General features: G+C 44.9%; 1 protein-coding gene across 2 annotated transcripts in view; it reads right to left on the reverse strand.

Annotated features, from left to right (window-relative positions):
• The window catches only part of LOC148505699 (inaD-like protein), a 319,407-nt gene that overhangs the window by 201,364 nt on the left and 91,388 nt on the right, over positions 1-26,655 (reverse strand). The window contains exons 19-23 of one of the 2 annotated variants that reach the window (XM_088447869.1): positions 12,601-12,810; positions 9,960-10,064; positions 7,945-8,238; positions 5,585-5,684; positions 5,174-5,312 (exon numbers count right to left, since the gene is read on the reverse strand). In XM_088447869.1, coding sequence (XP_088303995.1) covers positions 5,174-5,312; positions 5,585-5,684; positions 7,945-8,238; positions 9,960-10,064; positions 12,601-12,810 — 848 coding nt within the window. The remainder of the gene's footprint in view (positions 1-5,173; positions 5,313-5,584; positions 5,685-7,944; positions 8,239-9,959; positions 10,065-12,600; positions 12,811-26,655) is intronic. The other variant, XM_088447870.1, reaches the window with a different exon arrangement.

The following is a 26,655-nucleotide window of genomic DNA, read 5'->3' on the forward strand; positions in this document are numbered from 1 at the left end:
AATTCCAGAATTTAAGCAAAGGCTTTGTGCTGTCTCTTTCTGTGTGATAGATCAGGATCTACGAGATCTGCTTCACTTTCCTGCCAGAGGCCTAGGCTGGCACAGCCCTGATTATCACCTTCACCAGTCCACTATCTGCTCCCAAGGGAGATCACTACAATAGGGGCTAGAACAGGGCAGCCAGTCCGCTATCTGCTCCCAAGGGAGATTACTACAATAGGGGCTAGAACAGGGCAGCCAGTCCACTATCTGCTCCCAAGGGAGATTACTACAATAGGGGCTAGCACAGGGCAGCCAGTCCGCTATCTGCTCCCAAGGGAGATTACTACAATAGGGGCTAGCACAGGGCAGCCAGTCCGCTATCTGCTCCCAAGGGAGACTACTACAAAAGGGGCTAGCACAGGGCAGCCAGTCCGCTATCTGCTCCCAAGGGAGATTACTACAATAGGGGCTAGAACAGGGCAGCCAGTCCACTATCTGCTCCCAAGGGAGATTACTACAATAGGGGCTAGAACAGGGCAGCCAGTCTGTTACTAAAATGCGCTAGAAAAACATTGGCCCTCATTCAGAGGCGGCCGCAAGAAGCGATTGCTCTCTCTGAATGAGGGCGGCCGCTTCCTTTTTTTTTTAGTGCGGCCTCCTGGTCGCTAGCTAAGCTGTGGGTTACCACCCACAGCTTAGCGACAGACCAGGTTGATGGTCGCAATGGTGAACACCATCGCGACCATTGAGGCTTGCGACGAGACCCAGGGAGCTTCCTGCTCTGATTGAGGTCAGTGCTGCCGCCCACAAAACGGGGCGAGCTGTCGATCAACATCGACAGCCGCCCCTTTTATAGAGAGCTCTGGAGCGAGAGAGTTTCTCTCCCGCTCCGGGGACTGCGCACGCACAATGTGCGGCACATGCTGCGGGTGCGCAGGGCTAACCATCGACCAGGTTGCGAGCGCATCGGCGCTCGCGACCGGGTCTGAATGAGAACCATTGTTTCTTATTATTGTCAATAACTTTTTTTGACACAGTTTACCTTTAGGAGACTGTCCCAAGGGTGCAGGGGGGTTTTCCGAGGTTTGCACCCCAAAACCCTAATTCTAAACTTTCTTTTTGACACCTATTCATAGGCGAAACTTTTCGCAGGTTCAAATACATTGGAGTTTCCGCACCGGCAAAAAAGTCTCCAAAATTGAATACAGAGGAAAACTTTTTGCATGGCGAAATGTCACTCGCGATGCAGTTTTCTGCAAAAAAGTTTTTCGCACCTAAGTGAATCTGGCCTATAGAATGGTCGATGTAACCTCCATAGCTGCATCAGTCATCTACCCAGCATCCCAATGCACCCGACTTAGGGGACTGTCCCGCACATAAGGACTATTGTCCCAACTCCAGGAGAACAGTGCCCCACTAATGGGTGTCCCCTCAATGCTGTGTATGTGAGGGACAGGTGGGTGGGCACAGCAAGGGCGTTTTTAGAGCAGGACAGAGAGGACTGGGAGTGGCCCAACACTTTGGAAACTCTGGGTATACCCAAGGGGCACGTGGCCCTGGTCTATTCTCACACATGGTCCTGAATACTATAATATATAGTCTGTGAGGATCTGCCTGCCACCTCTTTGTCTGCCCTCGGTTGTTTTTTCTGTCATTTATGTACCTTGCAATGTGCAAATTCGATAATTCCCCTCCCCAAATTAGATTACAAATATCATATCACTAGGCCACTCCTTCAAGCTATTGTATGAAGAGGCGATGATCACAAAGAACACAGGACAGCAGCAGCAGGATTTACTGTAAGCTGAGCATAGGGAAGAGAAGGCAAACAATGGCACCTCTCCTGAAAGAGCTCAGCAAGCAGATTATACTAGCACCAACAGCAGTTGTTCAATAGTATAAATAATTATTATTAATCATTTCAGTTTATATTAGACAAATTATAGGGTTACAGTCCTATTAAATATTTATCTTATGGATACTAATTTGGTTAAATGGATGAAAGCTCATTCATTCTCAGCTTGGAGGTTTGTCCTACACGCTCATGCTGTAAGCAGATCTACTTGTGTCACTCAGAGTCTTCAGATGCCCTCCTGATTAGGACATAACAAAATAATATAAAACTCTACCCAAGGGAGATGAGAGCATAAAACTCGATTGGCAAGAAAGACGTTAATGGCACGGCACGATACCCTTCTGAAACCGAATTTATCATTCCATTACTGAGTCAGAAGTAGTGAGCTCATTATATCGTAATAAAATTATACGCCTTCTGAAATGATGTTAACGAAAACACAATAATGTTTTATGTACCATCCTTACAAAAGCCAAATAGATCAAGCCTCGGAACCCTTGCCGCTCTGTTGCCTCTTCTAGATCGTGAAATGATTGATCCGACTTCAACAGAATACGCATAAATATACCGGCACCTCCAGATTTTATACCCAGTTTTTAAACTGAGAATATGCCAAGTTTAATTTCAGTCCAAAACAAAGTAATAAAAGTACAGAAGCCTTTGGCCCATTTTTATTAATGATGGAGGAGAGATAAAGATACAGTTAGAGAAATTGGCTATTAATGGTTGGTGTAAGGGTCTATACCAGGGGTCTTCAACCTTGGCCCTCCAGCTGCTGTGGAACTACACATTCCAGCATGCACTGCCATAGTTTTAGAATGCTGTTATATCAAAAAGGTGGCAGTGCATGCTGGGATGTGTAGTTCCACAGCAGCTGGAGGGCCAAGGTTGAAGACCCCTGTTCTATACTATATTACTGGGTACTTTGCACTGAAATTTGTCTTTTTGTGATCAGTCTACAACAGAGGTTTTCAAACAGTTCCCGTTTCCAGGTCACCCAGCGGGTGCACAGGTGTACTCATTACTCACTGACACAGTTGGAGCTAATTATTTCACTTGTGATTCTGTCAGGAGACCTGGAAAACATGACCCGTTTGGGGTCCTGAGGACAGAGTTTGAGAACCTGCGCTCTACAAAGATGATGTTCAAACAATTGCTTAAAGAGCCTTCAAAATACTACAAAACATCTCCTAGTAATAAAGTGTGTTTCAATGTTTTTATTTGGGTGACACGTCAAGCCTGAGCCACGTCCGTCCCTTACAGCCAATATAAAAAGGCTTCAGGGAGATGGATGTGTCCTCCTAAATCTATCCTCAGTACGCCATGCAGAGCGACATGCCTGACGTGAGGGAGCAGTCAGGTCCTGTGCAGCACTGGTGGCATCGGTAGTCTTTTTGTGCCGAAAATGCAGATCCTACAATGTGACCCCTTCCACCTGGTACAAAAAGCTCTGCTCCTGGATTTCTCTGTGAATTGATGACTGCAGCCACTTGTGGTGAAACACCTGCCTCATCTTGTAGCTAGCTCTACACAGGTGTCTGTAATCATTGAGAGAAATCCAGGAGCAGAGCATTTGTACCGGGGGAGAAGGGGTCATGTTGGAGGGTAGGAAAATGCATCTAAAGCTGGGCATACACTATACAATTTTCTGTCAGATATCTGTCCAATCTGGCTGGTTGGAATGAGAACCTGGTAATGTATGGGAGCATATGACAGTCGATCATATGGTTTTAAACACTGAAAAAAGGACGAAAAAAAATTGTTAAAATTGTGTTTTAACCAATTTGTCTGAACAACCATTTTTGTCTGTTTTCCAGTGTTTGTGAGCAAATGGAGGATTGTCATATGCTCCCATACATTACCAGGTTTTCATTCCAACCAGCCAGATTGGACAGATATCTGACAGAAAATTGTATAGGGGATGGCCAGCTTAAGGGCCGTATTCAATTAGGCTGCGAAAACCCGTTATCGGCGATACTTTATCGCAGATGACATCATTTTGTCCGTTTTCACTTTTCCCCGTATTCAATTTCAGAGACTTTTCGCAGGTGCGGAAAGTCTTTGCCAAAATCCAGGGATAAGTTTTCACCATAGAATAGGTGGCAGAAAAAAGTGCAGAATTGGGGTTTTGGGGTACAAACTAAAAAAAAAAGTACCCTGCACTCCTTGCACTGTCCCCCCAAAAGTATTCTGTGTAAAAAAAAAAAAAAAAAAGTTCCACAGGAAAAAATTGTGGGGGGGGGACACACAAACCTTTTAAAACTAGAAAAATAGACTGTGGGGGGTCCCTAAGTATGCCCCAGGTATTTTTTTGATTGAGGTTGGTTGCGGCAGATGGATTGGTTGCGACAGGTGGCGTAAAAGTGTCGCGTGCGTGCCCGTGTATCCCCGTATTGAAAGTACGTGAAAACGGGACCTGGCAAAACTTGAACAGGCGGAAAGTACTGTCAGATTTGGGGAAATCAGCCTGACACCCCCAAAAGATGCTCTGACATGGGGGTTCCCTATGGTACCCCCTGATTTGGCTTGCTGAAAGTATTTGGTGTTTTTAAACGGGCTCAATAGCTGCTAAATAGCGTTTTTGTATAAGTGATGCAGAATAATATTCTGGAGGTTTTTTTGCAGAAAATAACTTACCCCAGCAAATTTGGGGTTCTTAAAAATGGGGATCAGCATATTTTAAAGTTGCTAAAGTGAAGTTTAAAAAATCGTGAAAAATCCACCTTCCGCAAGCACCTGCAATAAAAAAAAACACCTGGGGCATACTTGGGGACCCACCCAGAGTCTAGTTCACTAGTTTCTAACTTTGTCCCCCAACATTTCCCCCCCCCCCCCCCAAATTCAAAGTGATTTTTTTGGGGTGTCCTTAAGTTGTTGTTTTTTTACGCAGTTTACCTTTGGGGGACTGTCTGAAGGCTGCACGGGGGTTCCCGCAACGTTGCACCCCAAAACCCCAATTCTGCACTTTTTTCCGCCTTTTATTCATAGGCGACACTTTTCCGCCTATTACATTGCATTGACTTTCCGCCTAGGCGGAAAGTCTTCCAAATTGAATATGGCGATACATTTCCGCCTGTCGAAATGACGTCATCGGCGAAACTTTTCCACGGATTCCGGATTTTCGCCTCAAATTAAACACGGGCCTTAGACGCATTTTCGCCAAAAAAAAGCTGCAAAAAGAAAAAAAAAAAGACACCCGGCGCTTGCAGAGTCTCGCAGGACCTGGCGCGCCAAGAAAGACTGTTTGGCGCAACTGCGAGGACACATCTGTATACTGAGAAAAGAAGAGATGACAAAGACCTTCTTCACATGGTACTGTAAGGTCTAATCACTTACGTGGATGACTGTCTCCGGGCACGTTGAGCCACGGAGCTTGCAATCGTTCTGGTATCTTTCCTCTGTGCGTAGTTCTTTTCTATGACAATTTCATCTGGGTCGAAGATGATCCTGGGCTCCTTGAGGGTAGGAACTGCATCTGCAAAAACAGACTTCCCATCATTACCGTATCATACGATGGCGCAATGGTTCCCAATTCTGCAGCAACCAATTAGATTTGAGCTTTCGTGTACATGTGAGCTGTATTTTGATTGGATATTAAGTGATTTTGCTAAGCTTCACATAGATTTTAAAGTTCCTTACATTGCAATGATCAAATCCTGGAAAACCATACATAAGAAGGCGTTACCTGATGGGCATGTCACATGGCGAGTATAAACATTCATTGCGTAACGTTTGTCAGATACTAACTTTCATCCACTTCTATATCAATGTCCTCCGGGCTATGGAGCTGAGCATTATAGGTGTTCACATCGTAGGAAGGTAACATGGGCTCATTCTGTGTTCCATACTGTAAGCAGCACGAGGAAAAGAAACTGGTGTTATAAATGTAAAATAAGAAAAAGGCTCTACAGGCCTATATAGACACATACAAATAATATACAGTATATACATATATATATCTCAACTGGCTCAGGTGCCCTCTGAGACTGATTATAGACCGGATGCAATAAACAGCGCAACTGTACTAATATATATATATATATATATATATATATATATATATACACACATATACATACACACACACACACACACACACTTACATACATACACACACATATATTATAGCAAATAAGACTATTGTTCTACTTTGAAAGTCTAATAACTCCCAGTATATACTCCGATATATACAATGAGGGTGCGGCCGTTATATATCTACTAGTTAGCAGCCCGTCAAAATTACGGGACATTGTCACGCCCACAAAAAGTCCTGTTTGAGCGCTGAAACAGGTCACTTTTCGGTCCTTTCTTCTCACCAGCTCAGGGGGCTGCGAGTAGAAAGATCATCGCCGGGGGCTGTGCGCGCCCGGACAGAGCAACAATTGAATTGCTCTGTCAGGCGCCATCTAGTGGCTGCCGGTGCGCAACACACTTGAATTCCCCCCATAGAGGTGAGGAGCAGCGCTAGCCTTTTAAATATATAGATAACTCATGCTTAATGCATTACAACAATGATTGGTGCTTATATATATATATATATATATATATATATATATATATATATATATTTATTTATTTTTTTATTATATGATATTGGGCCTGATTCAGACCCGCTCACTATCTGCGTACGCTCGCTGGATGCGTATGCAAATTTGTCAAAGTGACGCCACGGGAAGCGAACACTCGCCAAGGCATAAGCCTACCCACCATGTCTTAGCGAGCGGCCACTTTATCTGAGCGTACGCCCAATCGCACAGGCAGAGTCGCCCACCAGCACCACGTCATCTCCAGGAAGTGTATTAAAACATTGGTACATCGAGCACCATCGGATGCTAACGCAGTGCTTGCGGTTACTTTACCCTACCACAAGCATTGCGAGGAAATCAGTGTAAAAAAAAGGCAAGTGACGTGTACTATGACGTTGCCTGTTAATTATGCTCGCCTCAAAAACGGCGTTGAAACACTCAGGTACGCCTGCGTTCGCATCTCCACTCCCCCGTTATCAGTGTCCTGCCCCTGTTACCACCCACAAACGGACTCTCCTGTCACTCATTACCCTGGGCTGCCTTTGTTGAGCGAGCGGGCTGCGTTCGCAGTGTGTAGTTCGCGCATGCGCAGAACGAAGCATTCGCGTACGCAGAACATCGGCCCGCTTGCAAAAGCACAGCGCGAGTGAGCGGCTTTGAATCAGGCCCATAATTCATCATTGTAGGACTTTCTCAAGTGACCTTTTCAAAAAAATTTATTTATAGTCACAATAAAAGTGTAAAGTAAAAAAAATAAAGCAATGAAACTACCGGATTACATTATACACGTAACTAAAATACGCGAGCATTTAGAATGTGCCAAAATTTACCAGCTCCAAAGGAATCATTGGTCTTTGTATGAGGCCAATTCAGGGGAGCCAAAAACGTAGTTAAATACACCCTTATACAGGGTTTACGGAACTCCTCAATGACTTCCAATATCCATATAAAATCAGGGATTACATTTCTCCACTTATAATAACACAGAGCATTCATTCACGGGAGCGCTGCAATCACCTGTAATGTAATAAGCACTTTTCTCCTATCTATCTTCCCTTCACATCACAATACCCTGCTCAAACTACATCTCGGAGTTCATGTAAATAAAAAAAAAATAAAAAAAAAATAAAAACTGCTAGAACTTTTAAATTAATGGAATACAAGTCAATAAAATGTGCGACAGACGTATTGCATGATCAATAACTACATTTAGAGGATGACAGGTACCTCATAAATATTCACAAACCGTTTGTGAATAACTTTTTCTTCATTTTTTTTTTCCTTTTTGCATTCAAACGGTGATTTGCGAAAGCTTTGAAACACTTACAAGCTTGCAATTTCGTGAATCAATGAATAACTCTCTGACCATTTTTATTTCCCCCCCCCCACCCCCTGAGCTGGACCCAACAACTAATCTGATCATGGCAAGAAAAAAAAGAGAGTAAACGGCTCAGACAGGGTCTAGAGTGATAAATCAGCCAGGGAGAGAAAGAGGAGCATTATCTGGGCCAGACAATCTTCTAATCAGTTAAACTCCATGTTTCTAAATGGTTATTTCACTTATGGCTGGTGAATACGTACTGCTGCCGTGTCTAGCCAGGGCTGAGTGTAAGCTGGGGCTTGTGCAGAGGGAGGTGCCATCCCATTATAATGCAGAATATGCTGATCATTGTGCGGATGAGAAACAACTTCTTCAGTGTACTCATCATCCACAAGCATCTCTCGTTCTTCTATAAATCCCTCCATTTCCCACGACTCTTGTAAAGCGCCTCCATTATTGGGCTGTATATTAAGGGCTCTTCCCATTGCCAACGATGGCTCGTCAACAAGTTCCTCTTGTCCTTCCTCGATGAATGGATCCTCTTTGTATTTCTCCTAAAACAAAAAACAAAAACACAGGAGTCAAAACGCTAAAACCCAAATCGTCATATATAATGTGTAGGGTTACGTGGATAAATTGATACAGACGCCATCTGGGGCCAGTGAATTTTTATTTTTTTTTAACTCGAGGGGATATTATCTTGCCAGCCAGGCATCACAGTGTGCACAATGATTTAAAGGGCAGCATTTGGCAGACACATCGGAATCCCAGTCACAATCAGACAAGTCGACTTTTTGATACGTGTAATGAATGCCAGATCCTTGGTGTCCACGTTCATTGGTATGGATTTATGAGGCTAAATAAGCTCGGTATCTGGAATAGGCCTGGCATGATGTAAATGCATATATTGCGCTATGCGGTTGATTTTTGGCAAGTTATTTATATCTTTTACTGGAGTGGGACCCCGATGATCTCATTTCGGGCCCTGTAGGCCTAGAACTGACACGAGTGGAATCTTGCGGTCGCCCTGGACGGCTTTAAATTAGGTTCAGGGATGGGTGTTACCGATCATTAGAGGACAAGGAATTAGGTTTATATGGGGCCTGATTCAGAGATGGGAGCCAATGCGGCCGCTGCAAATTTGTACACAGCGGCTGTGCAGAAAATAGGCAAGTATCGCAGCAGCAGGGAATCGCATTGAGACGCCCACCAGCGGCTTGGCAAATACAAGCGTCTGCATACAAGGACGCAGATTGCTTGCAGCTCAGCCGATTATCAGACCTCTGAGTAACCCTATGGACACCACGGGAACGGAGACTCATTTTGACTGCGTGTGGCGGTCGCGGGCAGAGACGTGCCATGAAAATGGTCACGGCGCGCCTGCAAGCGAATCGCTACCTCCCCGTTGCCGCCCATAAACGGCCCCTGCCTGTCCATAGCAAATAAATCCTGACTGCGAGCGACATCGGTAATGAAACTTGCCGCATGCGCGATGCAACTCAGGAGCATGCGCAGCCCACCGATAATCGCGTAAATATCGGCATTACGCCATCTCGGATACCATACATATTGAGAATCTCAAATTTGCAGTTATTCCTGTAGCTACAGTCACAATATCTCCCTGCGGTAGTTTTTACCGCACAGGGGAACACTTTGAAACGACATCATAAATCACCTGCACCTGGGATATTCTAACAAGAAGCAGGCCATTGGCCAGGCACACCTTCACACCGGTACGCCAGGTGGGGCACAGTTAGGGCAACTGCTGAACACCATAACTGATAGAATGAAGCATAACAATACCGTGGTATGCTTATTGCAGTCAAGTCTATTGTTAAAGTCTATCCTTTATTTTTATATACCGACGTTTCCATGTGAGAATGCCCCTTTATTTTGGCATTATATGAGGTAAGCAAAGTGAGGAATATCTGTGCACAGTTACTGCAGACACAATGGGGAAAATTCAATGCATCCGCGTCAATGGGATGTGCCGTTCAGGAATGGCGCATCGCAGCTTTTCCCTCGCAATCCCATGGATGTACGCAGGGAAACCTGCCATGACTGAACAGGTGTAAGCAGGTGATCTCTGCGCAGCCGGGCATCGTGGCAGCACATTGCGCGGTATTGAGTTCTCCCCCCATGCAACCAACACACACAGAAATTCCAGATTAAAACAAGAAAAAAAATAAATAAAAACAACTCAACAATGTATTTTGTGACTGTGGATTTAGTCCCCTGCAATGCACAGCACATATATACGTGTATTTCAAATTACATGGTAAAAGCCAGATTGTGGTGGTGTATCGTCTCCTGCTATGTCCGGGTTATCTTCAGATTCTCCCACATGTGCGATATATACATGATCATCTTTTATTTCACTCTGAAGGTAGAAAAAAAAAAAAAACACCACATGTGTTACCAGTAAAATTAATAGGTCTATCCACAGGCTTAATACCCACGTACTAACGGGTGCTAAAAGGTCCATACGTTGCCAGATCATGGGATGTGAACTACTCTTATGTATGGCTTCAATATTAAATTATCTGCTCAGGGATACATTGTTTCAAAGATTACATCACCATTATCCGGCTAATGATGTCATCTGTCAATTATATATAGATAAAAATCAAGTCAAATTAATTTAGGACATTGCCTGGTGATTTTGTGCGAAGCTACGAGCATTGAGGATGCCAAATAAAGACATCTTTGGCCAAATTAGATTGATGTTGTGTAGTTATATAGAGAATCCAAATGCACAACCGCTTCATGCAGTCTGGCCAGCAGATGGCAGCAAAGCACTGATTGTGTGTATTTCTATAGTTACGGGAGAATTTAATACAAAAACTCTATAATGTGACAAAACAAAAACACTGCGTGTTGGAGCTCTTAGATGCTCAGTAGGAGTTATTTTATTTGGACGGATGGCACTGGGATCTCATACAAGAAACATGGATCCTAAAAATGTTGCCCAATAAGCAAAACTCTAGTCATCGTCTACAATACACGAATAAAAATGAGAGGGGGGGGGAAAAAAAAAAAAGCCATACACAATCATCCCTAATAGAACAGAAAGCCTGTCATTATAGTACAACAAAACACTGGCAGCTCGGACAAGTAATAAGATGCATGCTCGGCTATGGATAAACCCATCGTCATGTTTCATCAGAGGAGACTCCTAGGTGTTTATAAAAAAAAATTAGCAAAGTATTCAACTTGTAACTGCATTTAATTAACTGGGGTCCGAGGCAGTGTTATTCGTTCCATTCTCTGCTGTATACAGGGGTAACAAACCGAAAAAATGACATCTTAATGGGCCTGAACACTGAAACTTTACTTAAATGAGTAAATAAGGACCGCAATAACCTACAAGGTTTCTTGACAAAAAAAATAACAATAATTCCTGGGAATTGAGTATGTTACCCCTTTATTGCAGCACTGCTGAAAAGAAAACACAGTAAGTAAAAGTGCAATAACAGTGTATATTATGAAGAACAAATTATGTTTGATTGAGGTCTCCAAAACGCCTTTAGACACCAGCCACCAAGCAAATATGACACCAGTACACCCATCTTTCTGCTCCATGAGAATAATTTGACTGGTTCCCCTGTGCTAGAGATTTCCCCTCAACCGAATTCTACAGGTATCTCCACACTGATAAAAAGTTAATAACATCCGGCCGCCTGCTGCTTCCTGCCCTTGCGGACTTGTGTCTTCAGCACCTGTATATGTGGTGCAGTTGTCCGGACAATCCACTCCCAGGTGGTCTTATAATGCGGTGAATCAGCTATAAGCCAATCACAAGGCAGAAAAAAAAAGGGGCACCACTGACAATACCAGATAGGGGATGAAACAAATCATAGGGGTACGGAAAAATGAAGGCCATGTTTCTGGTAGCAGAATGCAAAATTAAATATTGGATACAGACTAATTCAAAGAACACAAATGGATTGACCACTTTGGGGCCCAACGCTCCATACAACATAGGAAGACAATTTGTGGCACCCAATACTTACAAAATTGCTGGCTATCTGTGGTATGGGGGGGGGGGGAGTGAGGTGATTCACCCCTTGTGAATAGATAGACTGCAATCTCATTACTGTGATCGCATACCACAAAATGGCCGCCCCACCATCTGTAAATGGCTCCTCTGGGGAAATTATCGCAGGCACAGTCTGAGTCCTGGAAACTGGTCTGTGAACCAAAGCTATATACTGTTCCGCTATGTCCGGTGATACCGAAACTAGACTTGAAGACTTAAGCCTCACCGTTTGATTTGCACTGGGACATGTCATGTTATGGTCAAGCCAATAACGGGATTTTTTCTCTTTTTTAAGGTTTTTACCTAAATTTGCTTGGTCTATTGATAGATAAAAATTAATATTCATTGCCTGTCTCTCCCTTTTGAGATTATGATCCCTAAGAAATCAGGCGTGTGGTTGTGTTGCAAACTATTTCTAAACAGTCATGTGCAGAATGTAGGTTTAGAAATACAAAATGCCACATGTAGAAAAATTAATTCCATAAAACCCCACCAACGCAATAATCAGAGTAATTAATTCTTTACAAATACTGTACCTTTTACTTATTTTCCATACATTGGGTTTATCATAATAGCTGTTTGGCTGTCAGCTTATGATTAGATTTGGATTGAGAGAGAGATCGCCAATTGTTTTAGATTTCACAAATTTTCAGATTTGGAGTTATAAAAAAAAGGTTACAGTAGAAGTTAATTGGAATTTCAGCGCTTGTTAGGATTTGGAAGAACGGACATATGATTTAAAAGTTCAAGATGTGTTAAGAGTTTAAATGCATACAAAACGATTGTTCCTGGAATTTCAGCATTATGCTAATGATCGTTATCGACGTGGAATTATTTGAATTAATATCAGTGCAGCGTGCCGCTGTTCGGCTCTTACCACCAATGGCTTGCAAATGCCAATGCGGACCCTTCCTGGTGGCACAGATGTTAATATTTGTACAGCATCGTCCAGCGAAGCATTGTCCATAAAACTGTCATTTACAAAGACCAAGCGGTCACCAGGCAGAATCTGGCCGTTCTCCTCAGCCACACCACCTGCTACCAGGGACTGAATGACAATCACCGTTCTTGTTGGATCTAAAGGATCCTGAAGATGGAGCCAAAAACCAAAAAAGTGAGAGAGATCAGGTGGAGCGTAGGTCTTCTTTCACACAAAACAAGCTGCCAATTCTCTCATTAACCCCAGGTTTGAGTTGGGCGGTTGTTACACACAGATTAGGCGGTGAATTCAGAAATTGGAACGTGAGGTCTCTATACAGACGGATTATATTAAATAGAATTCAGAGGCAGTAACAGGAAAAAGTGCAATATTTTAATTTACACACATGCAGCTTCATACATGATGGAAATAATGTAGGGTGCACACTAAAACGACGGACGGCACATCTGGGCCGTCCGTACACACTGGCAGATGTGCCCGATATATCTGTATGATATAGATTGCATCTGCCCTGCTGCATGGCTGACATAATATATCTGTGAACGACGTCATTCACGGATATATTGTGTGTACACAAGAGCCGATGCACTGGACGATATATCGTTCGACGGCTGGGCAAACTATATATCGTATAGTGTGTACCCAGCATTAGGATCACTGCGATTACACAAGCTGCTTCTGCATCTCCTTCAATCTGTCCCCAATGACAAATCACCTTTACCATAAAACACGTCTCGTGGGATTTTATTTACACTTGCTTCAGAGGAAAGAACATCCGTACATTTACAATTTATTTTTATTTTTTTTGCGTACAATAGATAAAATGGGGATAATTTAGGACAGCGGAAATAAAAAAAATATATATATATATATATTACAATTTAGCAGAGGTAAACACAAATAAAATAAGTTAATCGTATATTTACAATTCATGGTTGAAGGAAAAGCATTTATTTATTTTTCTACTTTAAATGATATTGAACAGATTTAGGATATAATGGCCTATTTGTGAAACATTTTTATTACAGCATTATTATTACTTTTGTCTATTTTGCGTACTGCAGTATCCCCCCCCCCCCCCCTAATCAGTAATTCGTATATAACTTTACCAGTCACAAATATTTCATACAGAAGAATTTTGTACGGTATCGTCAGTCAGAACATTTCCATCCGTCTAGCCGGTAATCGGCGTGCATAAAACCAACTGAAACACGTACAATCCCATTGTGTGTTATGTACTGTACTGACAGAGGTGTTTGGTTCAAGAATAAACTATCATTATGACAAGTGTGGTGATAGATTTGGGGGGAGAAAAAAAAAAAAAGGACGCACAAAGTAAATATCAAATATGACATAGCTGCAAAGCAGATAAAAGCTAATAAAGAACACTGTATTTATATAATAACAGATACACCCAGGAAGCTGCAGTATTTATATAATAAATACATTAAGGGATTTTTAGGATTAACCATTTAAAATAAATCAAGCAGGAAATAATAATAGACACTAAAATGAAAACATTGCAACATTGTGCTTCTGATCTGTAAAAAGGGGTATTTACAATATACTATATGTAGGTTAGTTATTAACGTAACTACATTTCATAATATCGTGCGAGATACACTGCATACATCTCGAGCTCATGTTGCACCAAGATCAGGCTGAGTACAATACAAACCTCTCCGATATCTAAGGGTACCTGCATGGCCATGAGTCACTGTATATACACAAACACATCTGAGTGTACGAGGATGGCAGTCTGCACATCAGAGAGACAGTACAACAAAGGGGCGGAAGGTCAAATCTGTCAAGTCCCGAATAACAAGGGAAGAAGCCCAACTACATCTCATCCCCAAGGTTAAAACCAATACGTGTAACGCAGTCCATTATACGGCTCTACCGTGAAACCATCAGGCGACTTAGCAGTGTCTGCACGGTGCCAGCGACAGGATCTGACAGGTAAAGCCCCAAAACTGATGCCGAATCGTTACTTTTTTGTTTAAACTAACTCTGCACTGCCCGGAAGACAAGATTTCCTAGGAGCATCGATAATGGCGCACTTCTGGTTGGAGACTCCACGTCTTTCCAACAATTTGGACTCTCTTTGCCCAATTGCTTGGAACTTAAGCTGGGTACATATTAGACAATGTGCAAACAAAGCAATGGTCATCCTGATTTCCCTTGATCTCCTGGACAAAAGATAATCGTGCATACACACAGTGCAATCTTCCAAATTACCAAACGATATAGTGTGTGTCATTCGGCCGTTAGATCGTTAAGATATAACGTGTAAGCTGCATACACACGTAAAGATTTTCTGTCCAACCATCCAACTAGTTGATTGGTTGGGATGAAAATCTGGTAAGGTATGAAAGCAAATGACAATCAGCAATTTGCTCCCAAACGCCGGAAAATGGACAAAAACTGTTGTTTGAACAAATTGATTAGATCAAACATTTAAAACAAACTTGTCAGGCGACCATTTTCATCTGTTTTCTGGCATCTAGGAGCAAATTGCTGACCATCAGTTACTCCCATACGTTACCAGATTTTCATTACAACCAATCAACTAGTTGGATGGTTGGAGAGAAAATCTTTACGTGTGTATGCAGCTTAACACATCTGGTCGTCCGGTAGGGAGTACGCACAGCACAATTTGCGGAAGATTGTTGACGAGATCTTAATTGAGCAGCGGGAGCGCGGATAGGGAGTACACACTGGACGATTTGAACGACTTTCCTTTCCGATCCGTCGGAAATGGACCAATCGTTTAGAAAATCGTCTAGTGTGTACCCGGATTAAGAATGTGACAACTCCTCTTGAGTTAAGAGTCTGGACCTTGATTTGACTTTAGGATTCCTCAGCCTCCCTTTTGCTGTAGTGATTCCCCACCTTCCCCCAGCAAATACCCTCCACAAGCCGGTATTTAAACCAGGAGGAGAACCTTAGCCTGAGGAAGGACTGTGGGGCCAGTGGAGATTTTGCTGCATGTATTTTAGTCTACAGTGAAGAGAGTAAGGAAGTGTAAACTCTCATCCACCCAAACCTTACAATTCCTATTCATTTAGTGCTGTATAACAATTTTGTTCCATCTTTGTCAGGCCACATTTTTGAGTTTTTGGTACCTTGTACACAGGTGAATAAAGCCATTTGACTGTATTAGTAATTTTACTTCTGTATGGGTAAATCAGTAACCACCTGTTGGGTCACTTGGTGAGGGAAGACCAGAAACCTCACTGCAGGGTGTCTCGGCAGCTATTTATCTTGACGCCTATGTTTACTATGAATAACTATAGAAAATAATATAGAATAATAGTCACTTTCAGCAATGCTGAACGGTTTCTCCTGCAGCAACTACAACATGCTCAAGTGGTGCTCTGTCAAAATCTAAGAGGGCAAATGGGCCCCCTGAAACCCTACTGTCTATTTGCATGTGCTCCCAAAGGTCACAATGAATCCGTTTTTACCTATGTATTATACATCTGTTTTGCAATGGCTGGTTTTCACTTACAAATGAAACTCCCCAGCTGAATTACGCTGACCGTGCGCGTTGTGTGTGTTTTTCTCTTTACCAATGTCACCGGGAGGTCTTATCTGGAGACGGGAGGATTTACACCTGTGACATCGGCCAAGTCAAGGACAGTCAGAAGACTATTGTGGCGCAGGACTAAAAGTTAGAGAGACTAAAATGACCGAGATGTATATCCATCAATTAAAATTAGCATTCATTAGCTGGGATGAAAAAAAACCACATAACGATAAATCCCATTCCTACAATTATAGGCCGCCACTCTGTAAATAGACTGCAGCACTTTAAAAACTGCCTGCATCCCCCTCTGCGTCTCCTCAATTAACATCAAGGCAAAAGGGGGGGTGTAGAAGATATAACCCTGAAGAATGTGCTGCTGTGCCTATTTTGCAGCTTAAAACCGACGTGCCTTGGAGTAGACTGAATTGATCCATTAGGTTGATGGAAAACTTAAGCACATATGCTGACTCAGGAGAACTTCAGAATATTCTCTGAGCGAAGATATATGTGTATTGGCCAAGAGAGGGCAGTAACGATCAATAATTCCCAACAATTGCAGCAACAGCAGTCGTCACTTTTGTGATGCGCGCAGCACAAACTGCTGAAGGACACTTCTCTGCTTTTATTTTTTTTACCCTTATTTAAAGAACACATTTCTCACTGGGACAAAAAAAAAAAAAAACCGCCACCTCCAATCCTCTGCCGAGCCCAAAGGAGAGCGTATAAAAGACACCGTGAACCATTTCCTTAACACGTTTAATAATGTAAGTGTAAACCGCTAGAAGGAAATTCGTATGTCAATATCTCAGCGCAAACTCCAAGGACGATTTTTTTTTTTTGGCAGGAAACGAAGCCGCCTGCGCTGCTAGAGGGGGGGGGGGGTGATCAGAGGCAGACAAAGGGCTGCACACGTGAGCAAGGACAAGATCATAACAGGGGGGGCATTTACTATGTCTTTAGTAAATCTGTATCACACCTTTTTTTATGCTGTTTAAGCTACAGTATGAATACGGAGAATTTCACCCACTATGGGGTCTATTTACTAAGCAGTGTTAGGAGACAGAGTGAAAAGTGATAAGGTGCCAGCCAATCAGCTGTCATCTCACAAGCTGGGTTTGAAAAATGACAGTTGGGAGCTCATTGGCTGGCACCTTATCACTAACTTATCACTTTTCACTACTTAGTAAATAGACCCCTAAGAACAAGTGGGCAGTACAGAATACAAAGCAGGCAGGATGGAATCGGTATGATTCACCGCCGGACGCATGTCCGGCGGTTGGAATCCTGACACCAACATCCCGGCAGCAGTGGAAATGCCGATCGTCCTCAGGTAAGTATCGCTAACCTAATTCTACCCCCTAACCCTCCTTAGGGGTGCCTAATCCTAGCCCCCCCCCCAGTACCTAACCCTAATCCCCCCTCTAAGTGCCTAAACCTAACCCCCCCCTTCCCCGCTGCCTAAAACTAACCTCCCAGGGGGGGTGCCTAATCCTAAGTGCCCCCCGGGAACCCTAAACCTAACCCCCCCCGCACTCGGCATCCCTTCGATCGGGATGCCGGGCTCCCGGTGTATGTCTAATGACAGGTGTCGGCATATCAACACCTGTCTTTACACCCTTTCTGGGATATGACAGTCGGAAAGCCGGCTGCCGGGATTAGGTCCGCCTGCTTCCCGACTAGATACCGGCATACACTATACAGAACACCACACGCTGGTCTATTCATCTCACACAGAAGGATCCCCCAAGCACACTGGTGTAAACCGGTAAAATGTTGTCAATCTATGGGGGATGTGGTAAAAAATATCGACATTGTGTTGACATCGTTAAAATATTTACAATGAACATTTTGGCACGTGCAGAATGTAAACATGCACAAAATGTTGATGCCGACATGGTGGGTTATGGTGCTGGAAGGAAGGTTAGGCTACGGGTGGGAACAGCTAGGTACTAGGCGGAGGGTTAGGGTTAGGCACTAGGGGGCGGGATAGGGGATAGTTATACTCACAGCCGGAAGCAACGCTGGAGCCGCTGGAAGTCCTCATCAGCTGTCCTCTGACCTGACCTGGGAGACTTTCGTAGAAGAAAGGGTTATAAGACGGCAAGGTTGTAACCACCGAGTCATCCACAAAAGATCAGCCAGTGGGTAATCCATGCAAACCGCTGCTTCCAAGGCCATTTAACAGCAAGAGGACGTGCCAAGTCCCGAAGCTGGGCCGGGAAGACAGGACTCCTGATAATGAACCAAGGCTGGGAATGCCAATCCACCCTGCTTTTTAGAGAGAATCATTCTAGAACGAGCAATTTTAGGGGACTTATTGTTCCACACATAAGAAGTCAATATAGCCCGACATTTAGTTAGGTATTTTTTCTGAAAGACATTAGTTCAAAATAGGTACATAAGTTTGGAGAGCAGCATCATCTTAAATGCAGCCAAACGGCACAGCCACAAGATTTCATATGAGAGCCAGGACCCATGTGAGGGACAACAACTGGGTAATTAAGGGCTGGGAGATTACGATCAAATACTATAGACCAGTGGCATAACTTCATCCCAGGTGCCTGGAGGCAAGATAAATGTTGGTGCCCCCCCCCCAAACTAAAATGTACCACCCCCCCAGCACATATGGCAGCGCCAGCTGCCGCCGCCGCCCCCCTTATGCAGTTCCTTTTATATAATGCCCACAGTAGTGCCCCCCAGTAATGGTCCCCCTATGCAGTACCTCCAGTAGTGAGCCCCAGTAGTGAGACCCCAGTAGTGAGGCCCCTGTAGTGAGGCCCCTGTAGTGAGGCCCCTGTAGTGAGGCCCCTGTAGTGAGGCCCCAGTAGTGAGGCCCCTCTAGTTGCCCCCAGTAGTGAGGCCCCTCTAGTTGCCCCCTGTAGTGAGGCCCCTCTAGTTGCCCCCTGTAGTGAGGCCCCTCTAGTTGCCCCCTGTAGTGAGGCCCCTGCAGTTGCCCCCAGTAGTGAGGCCCCTGCAGTTGCCCCCTGTAGTGAGGCCCCTGTAGTTGCCCCCTGTAGTGAGGCCCCTGCAGTTGCCCCCAGTAGCGAGGCCCCTGTAGTTGCCCCCAGTAGCAAGGCCCCTGTAGTTGCCCCCAGTAGCAAGGCCCCTGCAGTTGCCCCCAGTAGCAAGGCCCCTGCAGTTGCCCCCAGTAGCAAGGCCCCTGCAGTTGCCCCCAGTAGCAAGGCCCCTGCAGTTGCCCCCAGTAGTGAGGCCCCTGTAGGAGGCCCCTGTAGTTGCCCCCAGTAGTGAGGCCCCTGTAGTTGCCCCCAGTAGTGAGGCCCCTGTAGTTGCCCCCCGTAGTGAGGCCCCTGTAGTTGTCCCCAGTAGTGAGGCCCCTGTAGTTGCCTCCAGTAGTGATGGTGCGCGCGCGCACACACACACACACACACACACACACACACACACACACACAAAATAAAAAACACTTACCTTTATCCCCGCTCCAGTGCTGCTGTCGTCCATCCCCGGCGTCCGCTCCTCGGCACTATGGGAGTGACGTCATTACGTCACTCCCATAGTACACTGCGGGACCCGGAAGACGGAGGGAGCTCCGTCTAGGGATGGGACGTCGAAACAAAACTTTGGGAGTACTGATGTTTTTTACATTGAATCCAAAACATTATTTAGATATAAACATTGGTTCTCTGGAACCGATGTTTCTGTTTTTTATGCACCGTCTGTACTTAAACATAAAATAGGCTAATAAACATTTAGAATAATTGGTTTACTATTTCTATCTTCATGGAGGCAAACAGAGAACATAAATGGTGCACACATACACACACAAATGGTGCAAAAAGTAGAAGGATATATGCATTTGTAGAAGTAAAACATGTTTTGTGGTGAATCAATATTTTTAAAGAAATAAAATGTGATGCATTAACTAATGAAACTTTAATCATCTCACTGCTGCTTACCATATTGCCAATAGCTGCAGCAGCCAGACACATCCAGCACACAATCAGTATTCACTGAGAGCAGCACCAGTGACAGTGAGCCAGGGGTGGGACTGTCCTATGTGCTGCTGCTAATTGGCTAATCAGAGTCTTTCACTCTGTCAGCCACCACCACCACCAGTAGTAACCCAGTCAGTGTGTTTTGAACACTCATCTTAATTAGCGATTGACTAAAAAACATGAGAGAGTCAGCTGGCAGCCCAGCGCAGTCCTGCACCACACATTGTCACAGAAAAAACATTGGCAAAGTAGGGAAAAACATCGGGGGGAGAAATCTAGCGATGGTAATGAAACACTGGATGCTAAACATTGCAGGGTTAAACATCGAACATCGAAACCATCTGACCGATGTTTCCTATGAAACATCAAATGATTCCCATCCCTAGCTCTGTCCTCCGGCAGCCGCCAGGGGTTTAAATAGTAGCCGGGCGCCCGCTGGTAACACACTCAGCGGGCGCCCGGCAAATGGAGGGTGCAGGGGGTATAGACACAGAGGATCTGAATACCTAAATTACAAAAGAGAAGTAGACTGCCAATTGTTCACAAATCTAGTACGGAGATAAGATTAGACTCTGTTACATTAATAGGTAATGCATCCAGTTTTAGAGGCATTTAATTTATAGTAAGAGGTTGAAGGCTACAAAAGGAGGATATCGTCTGCAAACAGGAAAAGTTTGTGGGTCATAGTCCTCACCGTCACCCCTGGGAAACGTGCGATTTAAGCAGCGAAAGGTTCAATTGCTAATATAAAAAATAAGGGTGAAAGGAAACACCCCTGTCTAGTACCATTAGTTATGGGGAACGCATCAGACAGAAATAATCTAAAATAATCTGATTTTGGAAACCGAAAACAGACAAAACATGACGTGTATATAACCAATGTAACCTATCAAGGGAAGTAGCACAAGGCCAGTCCTGACTCAGAGAAATGGTCAATTAGGTCAAAAACTCCTCAAGTATTATCTGAGGCCTGTCTGTCCGATAAGAACCCACCTGGTCAGGCTGGAACAAGGAGGAAAGGAATGGCTGACACTTGGCAATTAGTTTAGCATAAATTTGCTATAGGGTGATCATTCCTGTTATCTCTTTAGTCTTCGCTAGGTTTGGGCAGTGTTGCAATTTGCGCCTCTAACATTTCGGGGCTAAAGACTCCGGAACCAGTGATGTAATTGAACAAATCAGTCTTGGGCCCACTAGTATCTTAAAGCGGCCTTGGGAGAACACAGTACATTGGGGGCAAATTAAATGACGTCAATATCTCATCGTGGGCAACTCATGTGTTTTGAGGTATTTCACAGAGTAGGATCGGTTACACTGTACATTTCTCTTCGCGCTCTGATATATTTCTTTTAATGGTTCTTTCATAAAGCATACCAAATGACCATACAAGGAGTTTTCAGATGCATTACCATGCGGTCTATATATTATGAAGATACTGTATGAACCTACATAACTAAAACTCAGTGAACCTGTTTTCAGAAACCGTACTACTAGTTGTCTATTTACAAAAAATGCTTTAAACTTATGTTGTAAACCATAGTAACCAATCAGAGATCAGCTTTCATTAGCTAGGCTGACAACTCCTAATAGCAGATATTAGACAGTTGTATAATGAGCAGAGTGGTCCGCGCTCCAGGTCTTAGAGGGTGAGTTCTCTGAATGTGTGGGGGAGGGAAGGGGGGGCCGGGGGTGGCGGCGTATAGTGGTGCTGCACGTGAAACAGGAGTACCGGATCCTGTCTGTTTCAAGCTGGATGAAGGGGGTACACGTGCGCTCCTATGTGTGAATGTGTGCTGGGTGGGGAAAAGGCTAGGAATGGGTGGGGGGGGGTGGGAAAGAACAGGGGGGGGTTAGACTGGGGGGAGCGGAATGCTGGGGGGTATGTTGTAGCAGGGGATGGCGTGTATTGGTGTGTGCCTGCAGTGTAGGTGGTGTTGGTGTATAATGAAGAGCCAGACACTGGAAATTGAATCCAACCTGTTTATTGGTGAGACACAGTACTCCCCAGGTGGTTCCATGAATGGGGTTGGGGATGAGTGGCGGGTTGCGTAGTATCCTGGTCAGGGAGTTGGTGGGCCCTTTTAGGGGGCTCCTTTCCGTGCAGCCCTTATTTCTGCACGTCCCCTATGCTGGACCTATGGTCTCAGTCTTAGTGGACCAGGATGGTGATGCTGACAAAGAAAGTCCCGTACAGTGACAGTAGCGGCGTCCCGCACTGGTCGTATGGTGCACAGTTGTCGTGTACTCTGGTATCGGTCCGGTGGTCGCTGGCACCCTGCGTTTCGGCCTTAAGCCTTCTTCAAGGAGTTACTGATAGGTAGACTGAGGGGTAATATATAGGTGGCTTAAGGACGAAACGCGTTGGAGGCAACACACCCCTACACAGACTACTGCATTACCCCACCTTGGAGCTAATCATCAACCCTACGGCAAGGTGATATAGAACTATATACGCGGACTACCGCATCATCCCCCACCTCGGAGCAGTGACGGGCGCCCGTCCGGTACACCCTGCGGGCTCGCAGGGTGCCAGCGACCACCGGACCGATACAGGAGTACACGACAACTGTGCACCAACCAGGGACTACAACCTACCGGTAGGTACTATACGACCAGTGCGGGACGCCGCTACTGTCACTGTACAGGACTTTCTTTGTCAGCATCACCATCCTGGTCCACTAAGACTGAGACCATAGGTCAAGCATAGGGGACGTGCAGAAGTAACTGCCGCACGGAAAGGAGCCCCCTAAAAGGGCCCACCAACTCCCTGACCAGGATGCTATGCAAACCGCCACTCATCCCCAACCCCATTCACGGAACCACCTGGGGAGCACTGTATCTCACCAATAAACAGGTTGGATTCAATTTCCAGTATCTGGCTCTTCATTATACACCAACACCATCTACACTGCAGGCACACACCAATACACGCCATCCCCTGCTACAACATACCCCCCTGCATTCCGCTCCCCCCAGTCTAACCCCCCCCTCCCCATATTTTTCCCCTCCCCCCCCCACCCACCCATTCCTAGCCTTTTCCCCACCCAGCACACATTCACACATAGGAGCGCACGTGTACCCCCTTCGTCCAGCTCGATATTAGACAGCTGTCAATCTGTCATTGTCCATTGCACCATGCTAAAGGAAAAAATATGGCAATTATCAACAAGGCATTAGGGAGAGCAATAAGAGGACGTATTAATATTTCTGTGTAAACCTACAGTAACCTAGACAAATCATTATTTGATGTGGTTCATGAGAGGATGCCAGGTTCGCATTAAGGGTAAAGCCATTCACATGAAGTATAACACAGGAGTGAATTATAGAGTACTGTGATAGCATAATAACTATGATGATTTTCAGTAGGGTGAAATGTTCTCCAAAACACACACCGACTGCACCACTGTCTCCTGTCCTTCATCCAAATTGTTACCCATCCAGACTCTACTCATAAATCCTGCAGTTCTTAACAAATTCATATATTACACAGGATAAAATCCAGACAAGCCATCAGTAGATCTCTCTGACATGATATTTTACTCTATGCAGCCTCATAACTCTTTAAAAAGGCTTTTATAATTCAGAACAAAAAGAGGCTTACTTTGGCTGAGTACGGTAACATTTTTAAAATTATACATTTTTTTAGCGCATTAGGACATTCACAGGGCTAAACCAACCTTTAGCTAATCAGAGCAATAGAATGCTCACCGGGTGAGACCAGCCTACAGCCAGAGGATTAGAATGCTCCCTGGGCTAGACCGAACAGCAGCAGAAGGATTAGAATGCCGACTTGGCTAGACCACCTGCAGCCATAGGAATAGAATGCTCACTGGGTTAGACCAACCTGCAGCCAGAGGATCAGAATGCTCAATGTGCTATACCAACTTGCAGCCAGAGGATCAGAATGCTCCCAGACTATACAATTCTATAGCCCCATAGGATATGTACTGGGGAAGTTGGGAAGCCCCCTCTTACCCACTGAATAGATGCTCTGCACATGTGCACTGGAGAGAGAGACTGGGGATATGCCCAGCAGCTCCTGGAGCGCTGGGCATGCCTCAAGTGAGACCAAAACAAGGGAAGTGGCTCTCGGCCACAGTATTTCACATGACACGCTCCTTCTCTTAAGGACACGCTCCTTTTTTTAAGAGAGCTGTGGTTTGCTCTAGCCAATGTTGGGCCACGTTCTGAAAAATTTCCAGGGCCACTTTAAATTCAAATTCCGCCCCTGCAGAGCACCTACATAAGCAGAAGTCAAGAACAACCTTCAGCCATTTAGATGCAATTACTATCAATATGCAAATGTAAATAAATGATCCTCATAGGCGTTAAAATTATTATAGAACCACAAGCAGCTGTCAGGGGGTTAGTGTGGAGCCTCCTATTTTATCCACCAAGGTTAAACAAGAGAACAAGAAAATTAATAACAGCACTAGTAGATATCTATAGCGTTAATATATCATTTGTTTTTAAAATAGCACTCTGCAGACCAATTAAAATCTAAGATTAGGACAAACAAAAATTATTATAAATACTAGTATGCTCTAATAGCCGCTGGGGGTTGCGTACGGGATCCCAGTGGTCAAAATCCTGACGCCAGCATCCTGACAGGGTGCCTAAACCTAACCTCCCCCTCCCCACACCCTAAATCTAACCCACCCCCTTAGTGCCTAACCTTAACCCTACCCCTAAACCGACAGGTTTCTGATAGGTGTCGGGATTCTGGCACCGGTATTTTAAGCCCCGGCATCCTAAGTGCCAGGATACTGACAGCATCCCGCAGGCAGGTAAGTCAGATGGAATCCCCAGATGTAATACACAGTGTCCTTACAAATTAATTTACCACATAGGAGGAGACAATGACTATGCGGTAAGGTATGTAACTAATAATAGGCTTAACTTGGTACAGTATATCCAGCGATTGGAAAGAGTAATGTAACCAGAATGTAGCCTGGTGGAGTCCCATGTGCAAAGATGTGCTTCGTTTGCTGGAGCAGCTCCTAGGTTATCCTCGACCAATGAATCTGGATGCAAAATCCCAATAATGTGTTGGAGAGTCACACAAGCCTTAAAAAAGTGTGTACATAGTGTCCTGGGGGTTAAAACCTTGCTCAAACTATCGCGTTTCCCTGTGGTTAACCCACGGCTTCATCAGAGGTGGTCCCTACACTTTAAGTGGTGAAAATCGATGCAGAAGTCCTGCCCATAATCACCTAAACATCATCCCTGATCCACCATAAAGGTCCTCAGATCTCATCCACCTACAGTCTCAGGAAGCAATGCCTACTCTGCGATAGGCTAAACTCTTTGTTAGGTCCATGAATCAGGATGTTTGAGAGTAATGTATAGGCTGAGCCGCGAAGATGTTTCACCAAGCAAAAGTACTTATAACTGCACATTAGAAACTCCTTTACGAAAGATAACATGCAGGAACATTAACGATCAGAATAACATAACCTTGGAAATGGATCCCTGACAAATCTCAGAGCTGTTATCATCATCGCCTGTTTATTTATGCTGGACTGATTTACTACACAACGCAGTACATTGGCTGGATCATGACATGACACACACAAGGTAAGAGAGACGCCTGCCCAAAAAAACTTAGGGCCTGATTCAGACCCACTCGCGAGCGGCTGTCCGCTCGCAAGTGGGTCGATGGTCTGCACTGCGCATGCGCACGACGGAGGGAGCTCCGTCGTGCACATGCGCGAGACGCGACGAGCGAAGGACTTTCCTTCGCTCGTAGTGTCTGATCAAAGGGGGCGTGCTGTCGATGTTGATTGACAGCACACCCCCTTTGGTGGGCGTGCCTGCCAGACGGAGGCGTTCCCAAGGGAACGCCTACCGTCAGAAGCCGGCCCCACTGACATCACTAGTGATGTCAGTGGGAGTGATTTTGGCTCTGATAGAGCCAGAATCACTCCTGGCCTTGCGGTTGAGAAACTCAACCGCAGCCTTCTGCTCGCAGTGGCGATGGTCGCGATGGTCAAGACCATTGCGACCATCATCCTGCACGCTCGTATATGCTGTGGGTGGTGACCCACAGCTATACGAGCGTCCAGGAGGATGCTCCATATTTATGGAGGTGGACCCTGATTCAGAGCGAGCGCTCTGGTCAGGGCGTCCGGCTCTGAGTCAGGGCCTTAGAACCTAAAAAGGTGCATGGAACACACGGTACAGAATGTAGCGGAAGAACAATTGATGGGGAAACTGGGGAGTGGCTATTGCTAGGTAACAGCATTACTGGCCTCCAATTATAAAGAAGTCGTTGGCAACTGGCGTTTCTGTCTAGCTAGTACATGTAGTATAGTTGAAGCTTGGAGAGCCAGCAGAAGGCATGATACCCGAACCAGTCACTGCTGATCTTAAAACAGTCAGCTGCTGGCAAGGATAATTCACCGTTTGTCATAACGGAACTTCCTTTCTCTGCTGCTTCTAGAACAGGGGTTCCCAACCACAGTCCTCAAGGCACACTAACAGTCCAGGTTTTAAGGATAGCCATAG

The sequence above is a fragment of the Taudactylus pleione genome, unplaced genomic scaffold (assembly GCF_031769625.1).
Source record: "Taudactylus pleione unplaced genomic scaffold, aTauple2 ptg000442l, whole genome shotgun sequence".
Taxonomy (NCBI): Eukaryota; Metazoa; Chordata; class Amphibia; order Anura; family Myobatrachidae; genus Taudactylus; species Taudactylus pleione.